This window comes from Corythoichthys intestinalis, chromosome 21 (assembly GCF_030265065.1).
Source record: "Corythoichthys intestinalis isolate RoL2023-P3 chromosome 21, ASM3026506v1, whole genome shotgun sequence".
Classification (NCBI taxonomy): Eukaryota; Metazoa; Chordata; class Actinopteri; order Syngnathiformes; family Syngnathidae; genus Corythoichthys; species Corythoichthys intestinalis.
The window spans coordinates 17,123,620-17,146,778 of record NC_080415.1 but is presented as its reverse complement, the minus strand read 5'-3'; the positions used below and the strand labels follow the sequence as shown (position 1 = coordinate 17,146,778).

General features: G+C 39.3%; 2 protein-coding genes across 3 annotated transcripts; one reads left to right on the top strand and one right to left on the bottom strand.

Moving 5' to 3' along the window:
• Positions 1-1,220: 1,220 nt before the first annotated feature.
• On the bottom strand, positions 1,221-5,142 carry anapc16 (anaphase promoting complex subunit 16). The gene is made up of 4 exons (XM_057825977.1): positions 5,021-5,142; positions 4,669-4,813; positions 2,243-2,317; positions 1,221-2,173 (listed from the first exon to the last, which is right to left on the bottom strand). The coding sequence occupies exons 2-4, from the start codon at positions 4,808-4,810 to the stop codon at positions 2,064-2,066; spliced, it is 327 nt and encodes a 108-aa protein (XP_057681960.1). The 5' UTR covers positions 4,811-4,813; positions 5,021-5,142; the 3' UTR covers positions 1,221-2,063.
• Positions 4,834-23,141, top strand: ascc1 (activating signal cointegrator 1 complex subunit 1). 2 transcript variants are annotated; one of them, XM_057825974.1, is made up of 10 exons: positions 4,834-5,960; positions 6,125-6,224; positions 6,314-6,411; positions 6,518-6,696; positions 6,835-6,968; positions 7,050-7,169; positions 7,247-7,371; positions 16,638-16,711; positions 16,917-17,034; positions 22,926-23,141. In XM_057825974.1, the coding sequence occupies exons 1-9, from the start codon at positions 5,846-5,848 to the stop codon at positions 17,031-17,033; spliced, it is 1,062 nt and encodes a 353-aa protein (XP_057681957.1). In that variant the 5' UTR covers positions 4,834-5,845; the 3' UTR covers position 17,034; positions 22,926-23,141. The 2 variants fall into 2 exon arrangements, 1 of the variants encoding a protein (XP_057681957.1); XR_009061755.1 differs by having other exon boundaries at positions 4,838-5,960; positions 16,917-21,098.
• The last annotated feature ends 18 nt before the right edge of the window (positions 23,142-23,159 follow it).

Genomic DNA, 23,159 nt, shown 5'->3' with positions numbered 1-23,159 from the left:
CAGATACTCAAACTAAAACGATCGGGATCGGATCGGGAGCAAAAAACATGATCGGAACAACCCTACTTTAAATGCAAAACATCGACTGACATTGTTTAATCTGTTTTGTTAAAAAGAATGGTTTTCTTTCTGAAATATATCAGCAACAAAAGCATAAAAAATACTATGTATTTTTGCTTTTGATGATATCTAACTGCGGCAATTGTGGACTTACCGTGTTCTGTATTGAATCGTCCAAAGGCCGTTTAATCGAATCATGATAGATTATGTAATATCACCGTATTGTTGTCTAAAGAATCAATAAACACAAAAGTGGTGATTTACTACCTACTTTTTATACTCATAAAATATCATGTATAGCAGGGGTCCCCATACTTTTTCCTGTGAGGGCCACATAACCCGTCCCTTCTCTGATGAGGGGCCGGGGTCAGTTTGTAACAGAGAAAGTGTGACGATTGCAGGAATGCCTAAATATAAAAATGTATTGTTTTTCAGAAAGCCACAATCAAGTAACCCTTTCTGGATTCTTCACGGAACAAAAGTAAATACAATAAAAATAATATAATAATAACACTATTAATTAAATAAATAATAACCAAATAACCCTCTCTGGGTTTTTCACAGAAAAAAAGCCAGGAAATAAATAACACTATTGAAAAAAAAAAATTTTTTTTTTTTTTTACAAATTTTGTTTTTTGTTAAGGGGGCCAGACCAAATGTGGCGGCGGGCCGTATCCGGCCCGCGGGCCGTAGTTTGGGGATCCCTGATGTATAGTCTAAATTTGAAATATACTTCATGTAAAAACGTTTGCGTGTGTTTTTGTCTGTACTTCACAAACAATTCTACTGAGACTCCAAAGCTTTAAGTTCCTGACGCCCGAGTTCTTGGAAAGTGTTGTTTAGCACGCCAAACTTTTGAACTCCCTCCCTCGGATTGAATTCCCTCTGCGTCCAGAGGCGTGACTTTGCCAAGCGCCTGGACCGTCCTTCCCAAGTCCAACAGTACATTCTGTACGCTCCCCACCCTCCTCGCAGCAAATAAAAAAAAAAACAACAACATCCACACACACTCTCATTCATTAGATGGAACAAAACATCGTGTTTGCCTTCTGTCAACACAGCACGTCCACTGATGGAGTGACATCACTCTTTTTTCAACTAGAACATGTTTGTGTGTGAACGAGCGCAGCTAGATGCAAATAACAACAGCTGACACAAAGGAATGTACGACTTTTTATTTACACGCATGAATGGATTGTTTGTGACTGCTTCTATGTCACCCCCTTACATATTTTATGGTGGAACATAACAAAGTACAAAGAGTGATGCTTAGAGATTTTGTTTCTCACATTGCTTGTAACACGAGCTCAAATTATTATTATCCATTAAAATGCATGTACAACATCACATCAATAAATAGCAGCCTCACTCAACTTATTAAAAGAAAATGTAACATGTATTTTGATAGGCAACATTGTAATCTATTATGCCATATATTAGCAAAAAAATGAATTGAATGTACAGCATCAGTTTGTGCATCATGATAAATGAATTATGGCTTAGGTGTGTACAAATTGGCCACTAGGGGCGCAGCAAAAGAGTCTTGCAGACAAAAATGAAGAAGAGTTTCACAACTAAATGACCCTTATATTTTGATTTTTTTTCACACGCAAAGGCTGAACATGTAAAAATAATTTCATCTTAAAAACTCGTAAGTCGAGCCACAACTGTAAATTTTTTCCATGTAAAAAACTTTTACTTGTATTATCTGCATTTTTAAGTTGTTAAATAGGCTTATTACATCTTTTTAGTAAGAACATTATTGAAGTTGTGGTGGTTAAAAAATGGGGTGCATGTTTTTGCTTATTTAACAAAACTGACATTTAAAAAGAAAACTTTTTTTCTGTACTTTTACTTATTTAGCAGTTGAATCAGTACTTCTTTGACTAACATAATATTCCAGAAGTAGTTTGGCACCTCTGTTTATAAGCAGAAATATATATACATTTTTTTTAAAATCCCTATTTTCCGCTCAAAAAAGGCATTTCAGTATATGCTGTTGATTATGATGGCGTGAATCCTAGGAGTTTTTCGATGGGCTTGTACCGCCACTCGTCTGCTTCCAGCTCCTCCACTAGGCTCGCCAACTTCTCCATGCGTGAAACTTGTTGATCTGTCAGGAGATCAATATTCAGCAATCAGCATAAACATAATACATTCAGTCATGTTTTTGGTCACGTACCGTGTTTAACCTGCTTGAGAGCTGATGCCACTTGGTAGCTGAATACAGACTCGCATAGAAATCTGTCTGAGCCGTCTGTGAAAGGGAATAAAAGGGCGTAAGCAAACTGGGACTGACATTAATTCTAAACAAGGGCGTAGCTTTGCATAGGGACGGTAGGGACATAACACTACCAAATTTTCAGGATGCATAAATTGTCCCCACCAACTTTTAAGCAACCTTATTTGCATTATATAATGACTTCAGTTATATACTGTAAGGAAGGTATTTTAGATCGTCTTCCCATATATTGCAAGGATAGAATAGACCTTACCATTATTAAGTGAAATATTTTCATTTGGTTCGAGATTTACATTGATCCCTTTACTCTTGCTGAATATACCAGTTTATTTTTTTCCCTCAAACATTTGATTGGCTGATGACTTCACCTCCTTCCCAAATACAATATGCCGCCTCCTCTACTCCCTCGAAGACAGGGGATATTAGAAGTTTTTTCAGCCAGCAGCAGAAACTATAAGCAAAAAGTAAAATGTAAAAAGACGTCAATGTTGTGATTGTGGGCAACATACCACTAATTTTGCTTCTGAAAGTCCAACCTGCATCAGAGTTAGCATAACGTTAATCTGTGTGAATTTCTCGAACTCTAAGAGGAAGCTGCTTTGTGAGAAATATCCTCTTGTATCTTTTCTACTGTTAACGATAATTAAACGAAGAAATGTAGTGACACAGGTTAACCCCCTTCTTCCCAGTTTTCATTTTTATTTTATTTATGTAGCCTTAAAGCAGCCCAAAGGAGCTTTCATTTTTTGTTGCGCTTGGCTATGCTTTCTTGTGGACAAAAGCAGTAGTGTTTTACCTGAAAGAAGGCTCCATTTTAATATTTATTTTTGTTATTCCCTGACTAAGACTTTTTTTGGTGATATTTCGACAATTTTGAGTGGTATTAAAGCACAAACAAAAGTGAGTACACCCCTTGGTGAAAGTTGTCAATATAAACATACAACATGTCAACTGTCAATATTTTGTGTGGCCACCACTATTATCCAGAACTGCCTTCACTCTCCTGGGCATGGAGTTGACCAGAGCTTCACAGGTTGCCACTGGAATGCTCTTCCACTCCTCCATGACGACGATGCGGAGCTGCCGGATATTTGAGACTACGCACCTACACCTTCCGCTTGAGGATCCTCCGAAGATGTTCTATTGGGTTCAAGTCTGGAGACATGCTTGGCCCGTCCAACACCTTTACCCTCAGCCTCTTCAGTAAAGCAGTGGTCATCTTAGAGGTGTGTTTGAGGTCATTATCATGCTGGAACACTGCCCTGCGACCCAGTTTCTGGAGGGAGGGGATCATGCTCTGCTGCAGTATTTCACAGTACATGTTGGAGTTCATGTTTCCCTCAATGGAATGTAACTCTCCAACACCTGCAGCGCTCATGCAGCCCCAGACCATGACATTCCCACTACCATGCTTGACTGTAGGCATGACACACTTATCTTTGTACTCCTCACCTGGTCGCCGCCACACATGCTTGAGACCATCGGAACCAAACAAATTAATCTTCGTCTCATCAGACCATAGGACATGGTTCCAGTAATCGATGTGCTTGTTGACATGTCTTCAACAAACTGTTTGCGGGCTTTCTTGTGTACAGATATGCACACCAATTTGATGTAGAGTGTGGCGTATGTCTGAGCACTAACAGGCTGACCCCCCACCTCTTCAATCTCTGCAGCAATGCTGACAGCACTCCTGCGACGATTTTTCAAAGAAAGCATTTGGATGTGACGCTCAGCACGTGCGCTCAGCTTCTTTGGACGACCAACCTGAGGCCTGTTCTGATTGGACCCTGCTCTTTTAAAACGCTGGATGATCTTAGCCACTGTGCTGCAGCTCAGTTTCAGGGTGTTGGCAATTTTCTTGTAGCCTTGACCATCTTCAGGTAGCGCAACAATACATCTTTTAAGATCCTCCAAGAGTTCTTTGCCATGTTGGAACTTTCAGTGACCAGTATGAGAGAGTGTGAGAGCTGCACTACAAATTTAAACACACCTGCTCCCTATGCACACCTGGACCTAGTAACACTAACGAGTCATTTTGGAGGGAAAATGACAAGCAGTACTCAATTTGGACATTTAGGGATGTTGTTTCTAAGGGGTATACTCACTTTTGTTGCCAGGGGTTTATAGATAAATGGCTATACTTTGAGGGGAAAATAAATTAACTATCATATAAGCTGCACACTGACTCCTTTTCGTTGTGTCAAAGTGTCATTTTGTCAGTGTTGTCCCATTAAAGATAGGCTTAAACTGGGATGGCTGAAAGCGATCATTAGCTGCCACTCTCAGCCTCTCACAGTTCAAATGGATTACATGTTTAGTGCAGTCTATGGCAGCCAGTCAGTGAACAATATGTAGATACATGCCTTCCATCATTTCACCGGCTCCCTTGGGATAAGTGTACAGGACCTTCCTGGGGGGTATGAGCTCAGAGGCGCTGAAGCCCGAACCCGTCACCGAGCTGCCACTGACGCCTCCAGCAGAAGACGACGAAGAAGACGCCGCCATTACCTGTGATTTTTTGAAACACGCACTTCACTTGTCACTTAAACCAATTCACTGTCGCTTCTAGTGAAACAACTGCGCAAACATAACATTAGCTCACGCTAGCCATAATTGACAAAAAAAAGCAAAGCAGCCGATCGAAGACGCGTAAATGTACGCTACGGTGTCACCTCACTAAATGTTGCTTTTTGACCACTTCTCAATGCAACTTACCGCCAATGCGCGTAAAATACTTCTAACTTTGATGCTGAATGCGATCAGCTGATGCTGGTGTTTTTCACACCCGAGAACACTTTCGCAGCAATTTGCGACAGAGACGAACGTTTGGCGGCAAATGCCTGAAAGCAAATATTTACCGTAAATCGCACAGCAGTGTGGAAGGTGTCATTAGCTACAACTTTCCTTTTAAGAAATATTTATTATATAATCAGGCCCTGGAAACGACATATATCATTTGTAGCTGTTACTACCTTACATGTACGAATGAGCCCGTTGTTTCTGGTATACCACAAATGTTAAATAAATGTGGCCATCCTATTACTTTCGTTAAAATAGAAATGCAAATGAAGTTGTTTGTCGCTCCACTTTGACACATTCAATATGAAAGAGACAATTACGTACAACTCGCGGAGATTTTATCTATATTTTATGTTTTAAATTTTTAAAAATCCTTTTGGTTTATAAGTGACTATGATTCAAGCTGGACTTTCACAAATTTTATAAATATTCTTAAGAATGTAGTAAAATTATTACTCTTTTAAATGTAGGACAAACCAAGTTATTAAAAAAAAAACAGTCAAAAACTTCATGCTGCTTTGACTAATGTTTTTACTTAATGGGACTGACGCAAAATGGACGACGAGTGACGACGTGCGTCGTCGTTGGCTCACAGCGCGTATCGTACATCTAGCCTTATTTATGTGATATCTACGGTTTGACACATTTTAACGTCTGTATCTGGCTAGCTTAGCATGAATTAAAAAAAAAACTTTGGGTTTTAATTCATTGTCTATCTCAGCTTTAATTTAACTTAACACCATGGACGTTTTACGTCCTCCTCTCATTAATATAAATGGAAGAATATACCGAAGAAATGTCATTCAAGAAGAACAGTATGAGGAGGAAGAAGATTTCTCCTACATGGGACCACCAGGTAAGTGGACTACTATCAATATTGGCATTCCCCTCTAAGCTAACTGGTGGAGTAAGTGAATTAGTTATACACATTTCTTACTCTAGAAATGAAAGTGATACTATAGCTGAATGTTTGTGATTGGAAAAAGTGTCTATACTGCCTGGTCATTATTTGTGTTATAGAGAGCGAGGAGCTGGAGGCAGAGACCTGTGATATTCACTGCATTGAACAGACTGACAAAGGATTCCGTTGTGCCATCGACGTGCCAACTGTCCTTTACAAGTGAGTCATCCAAAAGTACAAAAATGACAGTTGTTGATATTTGGACCCCCCCAACCCCCCATTTGCTTCTGTCTGTCTTCTAATGACAGATACATCATTGGAAAAAAGGGAGAAACGCGTAAACGCCTCGAGTCCGACACAAAGACATCCATTAACATCCCCAAGCAAGGAGTGGAAGGACAGATAGGTACAACTCGTATGGTAGCTAGAATCAATGACATTCAAAGTAAAATACTTCAGGAGAGTTATATGATGGCCAAGATTAATTTCCAAGTTCTTTTCACTTGTGGCAGTCGTCACTGGGCCGCACAAAGCTGCAGTCTCCTCCGCCATCACAAGAATCGAGGTGCTTGTTGACAACTTTCGGAAGAAGCAGCCTTTCACGCACTTCCTTTCGTTTCCTCTCAATGACCCAAAAATCCAAGAGGGATTCCTGAGGTTTAAAGATGAAGTCCTTGAGCAATATTCACAGGTACAATAAGGATATTGAACATCTAGAAAGTATTCACAACATTGATTTTTTTCCCACCTTTTGCTCTGTTACAACCTTGTTTTAAAATTGGCACTTGATTTCTACGGCTTGAGTGATCTTTTTTTTTATAATGCACAGAACAACGGCTTAGATGAAAGCATCTTTCAGAACCCAGCAAAACTTCACATGACAGTCGGCACCCTCACTCTATTGGACGAGTCGGAAGTGAGAAAAGCATGCGAGCACCTCCGGGAATGTCAAAACTTCATCAGGTTTGATATCGAGCCCTATAGAGTTACATTGTGCTTAAAAAGATACATTTTAAGTCTTTGGTCGTTCCATTTTTCTGTCAGAGACATCACTGGAGGGAATCCTCTGCCTTTACAAGTGGTGGGAATTGAATATATGAACGATGACCCCGCCATGGTGGACGTCCTGTACGCCAAAGTCAACATGAAAGACGGCTCTGATAAGTAATAGGAGTAAAAAAAAAAAATTATTTGTGTTGTGGTTTACTGGACACCATTCACCTAGTGTGGTTGCACTATAGGTTGCAGGTGATTGCCGATCGCCTGGTGGAGTATTTTGTCTCTGTGGGACAGATGACAAAAGAGTGGGATAGAGTCAAACTACACGGGACTGTGATGAACACCCTGTTCAGAAAAGGCACTACAGGTATTTAATGACGGCGTATCACACAACTTTTAACAATAGTTGTATCTATTTTTGTTCGTTTGTAAGTTGCCGTGGCAGTGTATTTCATTGCTGCTACAATGGTTTGTGGAATGGTTAGATTTTAATGACACTTTTTACTTATTACTTAATACGTTACATACATTTGTTTAACTGACATAAATGAGTGCTTATTGAAAGCAAGGAAAAAATGTTGATAACAATTTATGATACAAGTTAAAAATGAACTACGACCTTCCGTCTCACTTTACTGGTTAACGTGGAACCTTTGTTGTTACATTTATGCCACAGTTCCATGTCCGTAATGGGAAATACATGTACCGTAATTTTCAGACTATAAACCGCTAATTTTTTCCCTCATTTTGAATCCTGCGGCTTATATATTGATTTATTTGGGTTAATAGGTAACGCTTTAATTGACAGCAGCGTCATAAAACTACCATAAGACTGTCATAATTATGACATGATCATGATCATGATACTATCGTGGGCATTGATGAATGAATGAATGTCATTAGGTATCATCCCGAAAATGTTGTCACTAACACCCCACTTATGTCCAGCTCGGTTCTTTTACGTCTATTCAAAAATGACATCTGTCATAAGAATTCATTAATGTTCATGGCAGTTTCATGTCATAATTATGATGGTCTTATGACAGTTTTATGGCGCCACTGTCAAATAAAGTGTTACCAAATACCAATTAATGAAACAACTGGAAGAGTAACTGAAGAAATAATTAGCACAGAACATGAATTTTGATTGTTATTTACATCTGTACTGCTGCAATGCATGCTAGGAGGCATGTTGGACGACAACAGTGTTGACAGCAGGTGGCAGCAGAGGTTGACTGTCTCCCCCAAAGGAGCAGTGATTGCCAAATGAAGCTTCGAAGCAATGAAACTTTGCAGCCGATTGGTACAAAGCTTCACAGTGGTTCATTTGGTCCTATGACAGTCTTATGATGCCGCTGTCGAATAAAGTGTTACCAGTTAATATCTTTTGGTGTAAATATCCCACAATACAGTGAGGACAGCTCCAGCTTATTGTCCAGTGCGACTTATCTATGAACAAATGCCGTTTTCGTGTCAAATTTGGAGGGTGGCGTCTTATAGTCAGGTGCGTCTTATAGTCAAGAAATTACGGTATGTAATTTTTTTTTCTTCTTATATTTTTATTCAATTTTTAATGTACATAGATAACAGAAAATTACTAACAAAATAATAATAAAAATCAGAAACAACAGCATAAAGGAAATACAAAACAAACCACCCCGCCCACAACCCCACTGTCCTGAATAATATATTATATAGGCAAACCACACATACCAATGATGAGTTATTAGCAGTGCATCACACAAAATCAACGCTGTTGTATTTATGTCCATATATGTACAGTGAAAAAAATAACTATTTGAACACCCTGCTATTCTGCAAGTTCTCCCACTTCGAAATCATGGAGGGGTCTGAAATTTTCACCGTAGATGCATGTCCACTGTGAGATAATTTAAAAAGAAAAATCCAGAAATCACAATGTATGATTTTTTTTTTAAACGATTTATTTGTGTGATACAGCTGCAAATAAGTATTTGAACACCTGTGAAAATGAATGTTAATATTTGGTACAGTAGCCTTTGTTTGCAATTACGGAGAGAAAACACGGGTAGTTTTTCACCAGATTTGCACACAATGTTCCCCAAAATCGCGCAATACAGGGCCCCAGTCATCCTTTCTTTAATACAGTGCACTCGTCCTGTCACAAGCGGAGAAAAACGCCCCCAAAGCATGATGCTACCACCCCCATGCTTCACAGTAGGGATGGTGTCATGTTTAGCTTTTTCCATTTTCTAATGATTGCTCCAACAGTGGACCTTTTTTCACCAGCTGCTTGGCAATTGCTCCATAGCCCCCTCCAGCCTTGTGGAGGTGTACAGTTTTGTCTCTGGTGTCTTTGGACAGCTCTTTGGTCTTGACCATGTTATAAGTTTGATTCTTACTGATTGTCACAGGTGTCTTTTTATACAGCTATCGACCTCAAACAGGTGCACAGGTGGAGGTGGACTTTTAATAGGCAGACTAACAGGTCATACAGGGTCAGAATTTTAGCTGATAGACAGGTGTTCAAGCACTTATTTGCTGCTATATCACACAAATAGATTATTTTAAAAAATCATGCATTGTTATTTCTGGATTTTTTAAAAAATTATCTCTCTCACAGTGGACATGCACCTACAATGAAAATTTCAGGCTGCTTCATGATTTCTAATTTGGAGAACTCGGAAAATAGCAGGGTGTTCAAATACTTATTCTCCTCACTGTATGTAATATTAAATAGCAAGCAAAAAACAAGTTTTAAGCGCGTAAGTATGCGTTCTGTGTGCACAAGAATGTGTTTTGTGTGCACGGAAGCGTGTTTTTGGTAAAAATTTAATTTTTTTCACTACCACATTTTGATTGTAGCATCTTACACTTTTTTTTTTTTAAATGTTGTATATTTCTTGAGGTGGGGGTAATAGCACTGCTAACTGCTAGTATTACTGAAATAAAAGAACGGTTAAAATACTTCAAACAAGGAAACCTAATTAATAAAGCCTATTACACTAAACAGGACATTTTATAAATCTAATCAACTAAAGAAACAAACTAACCAAGCGAAAAAAAAACCTAACCAACTGAAACAATCAAACCATTCAAAACTGTGATGTAAACCAACTAAGTACTGAAAGAGTCAAAGAAAATAAACTTAATTTAGCAAAACAACAGTGGGCCACATTTGATAAGGTTAAGATGAAGGACAGCTGGTCAAGAGTTCAAACTTGTATAGGAAAAGAAAAAAAAAAAAAGCGAAGAAGCAAAAGAGAGAGAAAAAAAAGCAGTATATTATATTTCTATCTTGTCTATAAAAAATCCGTGTGTAATATTTTACATTTGGCTTACTTTTAAGTAGGGTTAGGGTTAATCTTTTTTTTTTCTTTAAACCAAACCAACCATTGCATTAGAGCTGAAACGAATACTCGAGTAACTCGAGTTTAAAAACTGATCCGAGTAATTTTATCCACCTCGAGGAATCGTTTAATTTTGCCAGCTCTTAGCATCACGTTTTGCCCAGACTACTTTTAATGCGGGACAACGCAACGCGACGTCACGTGCGTAGAGGAAGAAGCAATTAAAAAAAAAAAAACTCACCGCAGCTGACAGCCGCTACAAAATACGCCGACGTTGCTAAAAACTACGCCCGCAGAATGCTAGTGTGGTAGCAGGTAGTGTCCGATGCGTCTCATAGATATCGCATGCATTTAGGACTAGATGCAAAATTACAGACTCGGCCACGTCTGGGCAGCGTTAGTAAACAGCCGCTATCTTTGAGCAGTAGACTTCTCATGGCTAATAAATATAACGTTACTGTCACTCGCTCACATAACGTAAGCCCTTCGGAGTGCTAGGTTTGTATTGATTATGACCACTGTCGATGCGTGGCTAACGTATCTTACATACAGGCTTTATTTAATTTGTAAAAACACTGGGCTGTAGAGTGATGAGAGTGTAAAATTAAAACATAATAAAGCTAACTGTCAGTTTTAGCTCAGTAGTCATTGCTGAATAAAACACCAAGTAGCACTGGTCCCTAATGTGCTCCAATACAGCAGGTATCATACATTTTTTTGAACACTGCAAAAACTCAAAATCCTATCAGTACTTACAGTTTAGACTAACTTAAAAGTTAACTAGAACTTAAAAATAGCTTGACACAAATGGAAATTAAATTGAAACACGTGGGAAAAACACGTAGCTTTCAAGTGATGTGTGTTATCAAGCGTAATTACATTTTTAGGTAAGAAATATGTTTTTTTTACAAGATCTAGACGTTTTTTGAGTGAAAGCAGTGATTTTTTTTTCCTAGTCACATCTTAGATGCAATTGTTGGCTATTTTCAACAATGTACATCGAAAATCAAGACATTGATTGACTGAAAATGGTTCAATGTTGGATTGAATGTCTTTTTTCTCAAGTATATTTATAATTGTTCTTTACCTAAAAAAAAAAAGCTTTATCCGATTACTCGATTAATCGATAGAATTTTCAGTCGATTACTCGATTACTAAAATATTCGATAGCTGCAGCCCTACATTGCATTGAACCAGTCAAACAAGCAGCCAATGATAACATAAACAATAATATATACAGTATAAGCTAAGCAAACCAACCACTTAAACAACTAAACAAATCATCACCAAGTTGTATTCATATATCTTCCCCGCCTTGTTTTTGCATTGCACTTAGGTTAAAAAAATTAAGTTCTTGACGGTATTTTCCAATGTACCCAATTACAACGGCAATGTCGACACGGATGGATGTTCAACAACAAATTCCTCAAGAGACACATCTCTGTTTACATGCAGCCACAGAATGTTTTCCAAGTACTGACAAAGGCCTCATTCTTTTTGGCCTAGGATCAAGCCCTCACCACAGTCCAAAATTTCCAAACATCTCCCAACACAGCATGTTTACCAGCATGTGGTCGACATCAATTATGTCCTGAATTTCAGGACTTGAAATAACCTTGATTTTGTGCCCGCTACATCGCCATGTGAGCGAGACAATTTGATCCCAAGTCACTATATTTTCTGTTTTAATAGATGTAGATTAAGTGGGAACCTCTGAGTACCTCACGTTACGATACGATTTACGATACAAGGCTCACGCATAGACTTCATAATGTATTGATGGGACATGGGGCGCGGGGCTGATAAATAGGGGGCCTGCGTTGTTGGCGGGGCCGTCAAAGCCGACCGAGTGGAATCACAGATAAAGACCTTTTTTTGTTGAAAATTCTTGTGAAAAAATGCTTAAATCTCCGAATTCTTTGTAAATATGGACGTAAAATAGTCTCGATTGTTGGTTAAAAGCAAAATTGTGCAGTTAGCATTTATCTTACGTAAATATGTTGAAGTACAATGCTATTCTGTTAGTGAATGTAGCTAGCGGCCGCCTTATGTAAACAGAGCTTTTCAGGTGAAAATTCTTGTGAATAAATGCTTAAATCACCAAATTCTTTGTAGATATGGACGTAAAACTCTTGATTCTTAGTTAAAAGCAAAAAAACAAAAAAAAAACCTTGCAGTTAGCATTTATTTTACGTAAATATGTCTAAGTACAATGCTAGTCTGTTAGCTAGTCTGCTATTCTGTGAGTGAATGTAGCTAGCGGCCGCCTTATGTAAACAGAGCTTTTCCGGTGAAAATACTTGTGAACAAATGCTGAAATCCCGAATTCTTTATAGATATGGACGTAAAACAGTCTCGATTCTTGGTTGATAGCAAAAAAAAAAAACGTGCAGTTAGCATTAATTTTACGTAAACATTGCGAATTATGATGCGAATGCTGTAGTGGCTAATTTCTCCCATCGATTTTTTTTTCACACGTTTCAAAATGCTTGCATGGTGCGAAAAATATAATAATGAATCCTTGAATAACTCCTGCGACAATCCTTCCTGTTGGTATGCGGTACAGCTTACGTACTTTTTCAACAGAAATCCGGCGATAGATCGCTGCGTGAGTGTTTGTGAATAGCTCCTCTTGATGTGGGCGGCCCCTACTTGAACACGAGGCGCAGTGTGTGACCGATCTGACCCGTCAATACCTTTATGAAGTCTATGGCTCACGATATGCCGATATAACAATTGTCAATACATGGGTCAGGAAATCATTCTAGGATATTCGACAAAATAACTAATAAACATAAAAAAAAAACTATTTTCATCTTTCTGCCGTGAATTGGAATGAGTTTATTGCTAGTAGACATCCAAACCATTTGAAGTGGAAGGGTGGCAGCGAATGAACGAATGTTTTTTGGGGGTATTTCTTTCCGTTGATTTTGGGGCATTTACAGGTCACTTCCTTTTGGGATTTTGGGTTACTGAAAAGGAAGTGACTGAATAATTAACCCAAATGAATAGAAAGTGACACAATATCATCAGGAAGTAATCAGTAAATGCCCTAAAATGAACAGGAAATGGCCACAAAAGACTGGCTGTGAATGCTCTGGTTTCTGTGCCATTGACGGAGCTAGACGTCCAGTCCAGTCAAAATGAATTGGATGTCTAGTGCCGTCAATGGCAGCGATTGAGCCAAAGTAGACGCTATTCTAATGGAAGATTTAGATAGCAACCTGTTGGTTCTTTTTATTTTTTGTTTTAAACAGCGAAACCTTTTTAAAACGATATGTCAATTCTTGGTGGGAGCATATTAGAGGTGTGACAATATATCTAAAATGTGAAAAATCGTGATTTGTATCCTAAAACGATCAATGAACTATCAATACGCGAACACTAAGGGTCGATACATCGTTTTAAAAAGGTGTTACTGTTTAAAAAAATAAAGGAACCAACAGGTTGCTACCAAAATTTTCTGTTAGAATACTGTAATTTTCGGACCATAAGCCGCACCTGACTATAAGCTGCCACCCACCAAATTTGACACGGAAACGGCATTTGTTCATAGATAAGGGATGTTTACACCAAAAGATATTAACCGGTAACACTTTATTTGACAGCGGCATCATAAGACTGTCATCAGACCAAATGAACCACCATGAAGCTTTGAACCAATTGGCTGCAAAGCTTCATTGCTTCAAGAAGCTTCATTTGGCCATCACTGCTCCCTTGGAGGAGACAGTCAACCTCTGCTGCCACCACTGTTGTTGTCCAACATGCCCCCTGTTATGCATTGCAGCACTGCAGATGTAAACAACAATCATATGTTCTGTGCTAATTATTTCTTCAGTTAGTGTATTATCTCACTTTTGAATGGATGTAAAAGACCCCAGCTGGACGTCAATGGAGTTAGTGACATAATTTGCCAGCTGACACTTAACGGCGTCTGTCATAAGCATATATTAATGCCCAAGATGGTGTCATAATCATGACTGTCTTATACCAGTCTTATGACGCCGCTGCCAAATAAAGTGTTACATATTAACCCAAATAAATCAACAAATAATCCGCATTGGATTATAAACCGCAGGATTTGAAATGAGGTGGGAAAAAAGTAGAGGTTTATAATCCGAAAATTACGGTAACTTCTACGTTAACTCACTAGCTGGCATTGACAGCGCTAGACATCCAATTCATTTTGACTGGATTCGGCATCTAGCGCCGTCGAAGGCACTGAAACCAGAACATTCACAGCCAGTCTTGTGGGCATTTACAGGTCACTTCCAGTTCATTTTAGGACATTGACACATTACTTCCTGTTGATTTTTGAGTCACTTCTTATTCATTTGGGAACATTCATAAGTCACTTCCTTTTCAGTAACCCCAAATCAACAGGAAGCAACCTGTAAATCCTCAAAAGGAAAAGGAAGTGACTGAAAATCAACAGGAAATTACGTAAAATGCCCCAAAGTGAACTCATTGCTTGGCATTGGCTGCCACTGACAGCCATAGACGTCCACTAGTGTAGCAGGACGTCTACTAGTGACAAACTCATTCTAATTCACAGCAGAAGGATGAAAATAGCTTGTTTTTCAGTTCATTAGTTGTTCTGTAGCATATATTGTCAGATGCCTAATATACAGTGGGGCAAATAAGTATTTAGTCAACCACCAATTGTGCAAGTTCTCCTACTTGAAAAGATTAGAGAGGCCTGTAATTATCAATATGGGTAACCCTCAACCATGAGAGACAGAATGTGGAAAAAAAGAAAAACAGAAAATCACATAGTTTGATTTTTAAAGAATTGATTTCCAAATTAGTGGAAAATAAGTATTTGGTCACCTACAAACAAGCAAGATTTCTGGCTGTCAAAGAGGTCTAACTTCTTCTAACGAAGTCTAACGAGGCTTCACTTGTTACCTGTTTTAATGGCACCTGTTTTAACGCATTATTGGTATAAAAGACACCTGTCCACAAGCTCAGTCAGTCACACTCCAAACTTCACTATGGCCAAGACCAAAGAGCTGTCGAAGGACACCAGAGACAATATTGTTGACCTGCACCAGGCTGGGAAGACTTAATCTGCAATAGGTAAAACGCTTGGTGTAAAGAAATCCTCTGTGGGAGCAATTATTAGAAAATGGAAAACATACAAGACCACTGATAATCTTCCTCGATCTGGGGCTCCATGCAAGATCTCACCCCGTGGCGTCAAAATGATAACAAGAACTGTGAGCATAAATCCCAGAACCACACGGGGGGACCTAGTGAATGACCTAAAGAGAGCTGGGACCACAGTAGCAAAGGCTACTATCACTAACACAATGCGCCGCCAGGGACTCAAATCCTGCACTGCCAGACGTGTCCCCCTGTTGAAGCCAGTACACGTCCAGCCCCGTCTGCGGTTCGCTAGAGAGCATTTGGATGATCCAGAAGAGGACTGGGAGAATGTGTTATGGTCAGATGAAACCAAAATAAACTTTTTGGGTAGAAACACAGGTTCTCGTGTTTGGAGGATAAAGAATACTGAATTGTATCTGAAGGACACCATACCCACTGTGAAGCATGGGGGTGGGAACATCATGCTTTGGGGCTGTTTTTCTACAAAGGGACCAGGACGACTGATCTGTGTAAAGGAAAGAATGAATGGGGCCATGTATCGAGAGATTTTGAGTGAAAATCTCATTCCATCAGCAAGGGCATTGAAGATGAGACGTGGCTGGGTCTTTCAGCATGACAATGATCCTAAACACACAGCCAGGGCAACAAAGGAGTGGCTTCGTAAGAAGCATTTCAAGGTCCTGGAGTGGCCTAGCCAGTCTCCAGATCTCAACCCCATAGGAAATCTGTGGAGGGAGTTGAAAGTCCATGTTGCCCAACGACAGCCCCAAAACATCACTGCTCTAGAGGAGATCTGCATGGAGGAATGGGCCAAAATACCAGCAACAGTGTGTGAAAAGCTTGTGAAAGAGCTACAGAAAACGTTTGGCCACCGTTATTGCCAACAAAGGGTACATAACAAAGTATTGAGATAATTTTTTGGTATTGACCAAATAGTTATTTTCCGCCATGATTTGCAAATAAATTCTTTAAAAATCAAACAATGTGATTTTCTGTTTTTTTTTTTTTTTTTTTTTTTTCCACATTCTGTCTCTCGTGGTTGAGGTTTACCCATGTTGACAATTACAGGCCTCTCGAATATTTTCAAGTGGGAGAACTTGCACAATTAGTGGTTGACTAAATACTTATTTGCCCCATTGTACATACAGTTACAGTATAGTTTATTTTTTCATATTTCTGCTTTTTTCCCCACCAGTGGAAGAAACCAGTGGGTCAGGAAGACGAGGGACAAATGAACGAGAGGCGTTTGATGCGAGAAACATATTAAAGGTTAGGCTGTCAGAGGAATACGCCATCATAAATTTCATTTGGAATTGGCCTCAAGTTAATGACGCAGCCAGATAAATTTGTCGTATCAATATCCAGTATTAATTTTGTTTTAAAACAACGACGCAAAATAGCTATAGTTATGCGTCACATGATACTCAATCTAAATCTCGCATTTTCGCTTTCAAAGTGTTATTTTTTATTGCAGGCATTTGGAGCTTATCGTTTCGGAGAACTGGATCTGAACACAGTATCACTCTCTCAGCGATACTCAGCCGACTGCACAGGGTACTACGCCTCTGCAGGAAGTGTCAGCTTTTCCTGAGGTAACCCTGCCCGCGCAGTCCCTTGGAGCTTGGAATATTTTTTTTTTTTTTTACATTTGGGACACTTGGCTACCAGACTAGACTGGTGTCCTAATGTATTCTGTCAAATCGGGAGCAGAAAAGGCTTCATGCTTCCCCTCTTATAATGGTCTTGAAGCAAAAGAGAGACACACCACTGAATAACAACATGGAATTCACACCAAACAAACAGAAAAAACATGCCTATATCAACATCTATTCCTTGGCAGATGTAATGAATAACTCTGCGATTTGTGAGGTTGAGTCGACCTAATACGAACTATTTTGATCGCTGCATTCCCTTCACCTGATGTGCCACTTGGAAAGGCCGTGTGACCCAGTTTGCGTCCCAACTTTAGCGTACAGCTGTCAGGGATGAGTATTTTCATTAACACCTCGCCAGAAAATGTCAATGCAGTGAAAGGACACGTGCAGAAGATGTTGCCTGTATCGGGAACGGGGTCTCAGTTTGAGCTAAATAAATCGTCAAATGCATTTTTTGGAGTTGGAATTTTGTCATCTGGGGAAAAAAAAACATACTTTAGTTGGTGTGTATCGCCCTAGTACCTAATGTCACACGGCATATTAAATCGGCGTCTTTGGGAACTCCATGTATGGAATTTGTTCAAAGAGTGCTGTCAAATGAAGCTTTTTCTCTTGGAAACTTGAGATGACACCAAACTTAAGTTTCTGCCAAATGCTGCAGAAGAGATCAAGAAACTTCAATGAGGACTGGTCGTTCCAAATTAATCAGTAACTACTTGAAAAGTGCAAGACCTTGAAGTATAGCAACAGATTTTAGCCCTGCTTTATACCCTATTTTATTTTGTATATTTTTATATTATCTTTCTATTAATACAATGTTTAAAAAAGCTAAATTAATTAAGTTAAAATGAATAAAAACACAAACAGACTGGTTATGGCCCCAAGTAACACTCAAGAGTTGATTTTTTTTTTTAATAGAAAACATAGTATTTAACTGACGTCCAATTCTTTTTAATTGGGAGGATTGGCAGCGAATGATCATCCGTTTTGGACGTGTATTGCCATCAATGGGTGTACTGATAATTTGTGCGTGACAGGGTTAAGCCACACTGTCACATATGGAAATACCTCATATACTTCTCTGTCCCTGTTTGTCCTATGATCAGTTAAGTTTAAAAGGGTAAAGACAACTTCTTAGATGCTAGGTTGTACCAACAATGTTCAAGTACAGTATGATTCCTTAACGGTACCAACCCTGAGAGCCTTTATTGTACCTCCAAAGATGGATCCATGCAGTACATTTTTTCATGGGATTTGGAGTCTCTGCCAGTTTGTACATCCCAGACAGATCTTTTATCCCGTTGGTGTCTCAGAGGCGATTCAAATAAAAGCACGTTTCAATGAACGTGAGTTATTAGCACCCGTTTTATTCCAGATGCCTTTCTTGGCATCATGCTCACATTTATCCACGTCAGCTGCCCCAATGCTATGGCTGAATCTTATGGTGTCCAGTTTTGGATGTATCTCGGCGGGCGCCTTATGACTGATGGACGATATCAGTCACCGGATCCGGTGTACGGCATCGTTGTCAGGGTGTTTCTCCTGGTATGACTTTGGCTTCTGGACCCAGGAGCTCATCATGTGTCTTTGTCGCATTTCCTGTTTTGATGCCAATGTTAAGTCAGCCAGCTCTGCAGCTTCTTAGGAACGTGATCCTGAACCTCTTGGCCAGCCGCCTCCAGGGCTGGTAACCTTAAACAGAGGTTGTTTGGAGCCAAGTAGGCCGCTGGTTTGCGTTCATAGTCTTCCCAAAAATGAAAACGGAGAGTGTTGAGAACTGTGGCGAATGCTGGCTTTTCAATGAGGGGAAGCTAAAAGTGTGTCTGCCTGTGAGTGCTTTGTGATGGTGGAGGTCCTCAGCAGCATCCGCTGCTTGGTTGGGAAAGAAACTAGAGTGTCGGAAGTCAAGTCTCCAAACACAAGCATCTATTATATTAAAAAGTATATATATAAGCTCAATTTTTCGCCTGTTGTTTTTAACAAAGGAAGCGTCCCTAGGATGATTATGAAAGTTTTCGGTTCAACTCAGAACAACGGAATGGAAATTGAAAAATGCCTCCTGTGGATGTTAATACGACAAGCTCACTGATTTGCTCATTTTGCTGTCAATCAAAATGGGATTCAGCTCCAGACAGATCATCCAATCATTATGCGGAGCCGCCAGCCAACCCCCGTCCACTGCCCAGAGACACAGAGATAAACCCAGCTTTTAGGCAATGACTTGTCTCTTTCGCTGTAGTGGAACAATGCACTCTCAACTCTGGAGACACACTAGCATCCACACTGTTTAAAAGACTGTGAAGCTACGTGAATGAATGAAAAGCAAGCTGCATCGTAACCACTGATAAGAAGCTACAAAAGCTGAGTGTGTTGTAGTGCATGTTTGATCAATTATATGTACACACAACAGATCACCATTTGATTACTTATTTTTTGACATTTTGGGGGAAGCTGTCCGTCCCTTGCAGTCCTAGAGCATTCACCGCTGGTAGAGAAAATGTGTGGCTTCAACATGATAGGGAAAGGGGGAAATTCTAAACATGATAGCTGGCAAGTAAAGCGGCGCTTACAGGTTTCTCCATTAAGAAACCATAAGAGTGGCTTGAAAACCTGATTTGAAACCACATTTCTTGTTAAAAACCCGAACCAAAGCTTAAAAACTTATTCCTAACCCTCATTTGCAACACCAACTGTGGTTTCAAATGCATATGTTCAACTTATTGAAATGAAAATCATCATACACAATGGCAAATAAAAAAACAAACATCTGGGTGACTGAATCCAAACGGCCAGTCACATTAATGAGATCAACCTTTGTTTACATTGATTGTGCTTAAATCAATGTCCATCGGTACCAATACGGCAATAAAATCGAAATCTAGTTTCGAACCGCCAACTCCAATTGTGTGGGGTCCAATCATTCCTCTGCTGTGAATTTTATTACTTGTCGGTGTCCAATATATTTAAGTGGGTGGAAATGGATTGGACGTTTAGCACCGTCAATGACAGACAATGAGTTTAGCAGTGCCTGACCAAGCCATGGTAGCAATTTCTTTACATTCAAATGAGTAAGCAGTAATTTAATATTGGAAGATAAAAAAAAAAAATTCCCAGAAAACATGGTATCGGTACAGTATCTGTATCAGCCGATACCACAAACCCAGGTGTCGGAATCGGTTTTGGGGGGGGGGAGGTTATCGGTACAACATTAGCGAAAATATTAACAAAATTTTATTTTATTTATTTATTATTATTTATTTTATTTTTTATTAATTTTAATTTCTAAAAAATTTTTAAGGTCCGTCCTTGAAATACATTTCCGGTTCAGTGTTTTTCCAAAACACACTATGGTCTACATTGTGAATTCAGATTTTTCGATTAGATGATTATTTTAATGTTTTGCAACCAAACACTTGCCTGTAAGTAAGTTTACAACGCAACACAGCGATGCTAGCGTTTAACCGGTCCGTCACTTAAATGAGTTCGACAGTTGACCACCACATTAACAAACACATTTCGCTTCAACTAGTAGCCTAAATATAATGTTAAATATTCATATAAAAAGTTGGCTACCAACAGCCAGTAAGACGATAAAAGATGGTCGGTTGTAAGCCGTCCGTCACTTAAATGAGTCTGATGGTTGACCAACTCTTCGCATTTTCCCTCTATAAATATAACTAATATTAAAACACACTACAATATTTTTTCGAATATTAAAATGTGTAATGAAATATACAATTAAATGATTATGGGAAGTTGGGCCAAGTGGAATAACGTTACAAAAAATTCCTATGACCGAACAGAAGTTATTACAGCGTGGATAAATGTCCGAGTCGTAGCTAGTTACCTAATGGTCACTTGAATGTCATTTAAAACATCTCAGTTTTTGACCAAAAGTGTCTTAAGATGAAGCCACATCAATTGTCCGCTGGGAAGCGTCACGCCAAGCCTATTCTCTTCGGGACACTCATTGTTGGACTGGCCGCTGCCTTCCTAAACAGGTAACATTCACTTTAGATTGCATTACTCTTCATAATTATCTTCAGGCTGATTTAAGTTAATCTAAAATGGTTTTGTGTCGTTTCCTCTAAAGGTGTACGTGCAACCTCAATAGTTTTGTGCAGAAAATATAATTTCTGAAATCCTAATTTAACACTTTCATGCACAATTGTGATCAACTTAATCAGGATTCTTCTCTCAAAATCAATGACACATGACCTAACACCTTTAAATTAAACGTATTTATGTAGGTAATGGACATCGTAAAGTGATGTTGACTTGTCAAAATATTTTAATGCCTGATAAAAAGATGAAGCACAAATCTGCTACATCACTACAGGCTAAAAGATGTGCACGCATACCCTCTACTGACTAACTCGCAACCTACAGGCATCAATAAGTCCACCATTTAATTATCCCTGATCAGTGTTGGGAATAACGCCGTTATAAATAACGCTGTTACATAACGGCGTTATTTTTTTTCAGTTACGGGGTAATCTAATTTTTTTTCCCGCCGTTACCTTTACTGAAGGTCAAAAGCGGTGCGTTACTTACTCTGAATAAATTGAAGAAACTACCAGCCGTAGTGTGTCTACTCTGCTCTGTTTATTTGTCTTGGGACTTTGGGTGCGTTCAGGTACGAGAAGAGCTCACGTGTTTTGTTTTGTGCTTTTTCTTAGCAAAGATATACCACACAGGACGTGCTGGCACACTGTTTCTTTAATAGCACATATAACTTCAACATTAACACAAACGTACGGCTCTCGGCAGGTCGTGTCTCGAACTCACTCCCGCTTCATGAAAGCAAAACAATACTGGCGCCGTGTGCACTTTAGGGTGCCTCGGATAATTCTGTATCAGAATATTACAGCACGTACTTCTTATGACTCCAGGCTGTTTGTCCCTGCTCATTCAATTAGACAATGCCTTCCAAAGCTTGCTAACGTTACTGTTTTTGCTACACCTGAATGCTAGCCTCGTTCCCATTCCCCACTGTCAGCCAGCAAGAATGCTGCTTCCATATTGAGGACGCAGACGCTTTAAGGGTGACGGGAGGAGTAGGGGGACGTGGCTACCTGAATGCACACCTGTTGGCTGAGGGTTGGTCATGTGCCAAGGTAAGCCAATCAAACCGCACACACAAACCGGAACAGTGCGTACGGCAAACACACACGCAAAACAGATGCAGAGGGATATGATGGCAGAGCATTCAGAGGAAAATTTGTCCTTTACGAGGTGGAGGTCTAAACACTATTTCAAGTCAAAATACTTGAAGTACAGTAGGCTATGTCTACTTGACCAGTTGTATCAGGTGAGAGTTGGATTTAATTGATTAAACTCACTCAATATTGTTTACTGCTGTTATTTTATTATAATTTTACTGTTTTTTGTTGCACTTCAAGTGTAGGATAAATCTGTTGCTGGTGAGGTGCAATAAATATTACAAGGTTCTAACTACCTGTCTGTTCTTGTCTATTCAACTGACTCGAATACTGCTCAGAAAATTTCAAATTCTTTGACATACAACAACTTCTTTTTAAAGTAATGGAAATAATTACTTTCCCTGGTAACTAGTTACTTTTACTATGAGTAATTCAGTTACTGTTACTTTCTGGAAGAAGTCTTAAGTCATTACTTTTTTTAAAGTAACGTGCCCGACACTGTCCCTGATAGAAAAAAAATTAACCGGTTCAATAATGACAGTACTAGGACTCAAGGTTAGTGTCCACAAGAACAACAAATACTTGAGTGGTGACGAGACAGGCTTTCAGCACGTGAAATTGTCTTGTTGAGGTTGTACAGGTTTTACATTTGCATCTCTCATGCAGGCACAAGTTCTTTGAAGACGTAGAGGATATGCGAGCGCAGGAGAGAGCAAGGAACAACGCCAAGAAGATAGAGATCTTGGAAAGGAGGCACAACAACTGGAGGAGTTGGCCGAAAAAAGAAGTACCTGAACAAGCATACAATGGCCTTGAAATGGAAAACTTCATGTGGACACTACACATTAAATGCTTCTATATGTAATACATTTGTCATTTCAACATCAGACTATTATTGTG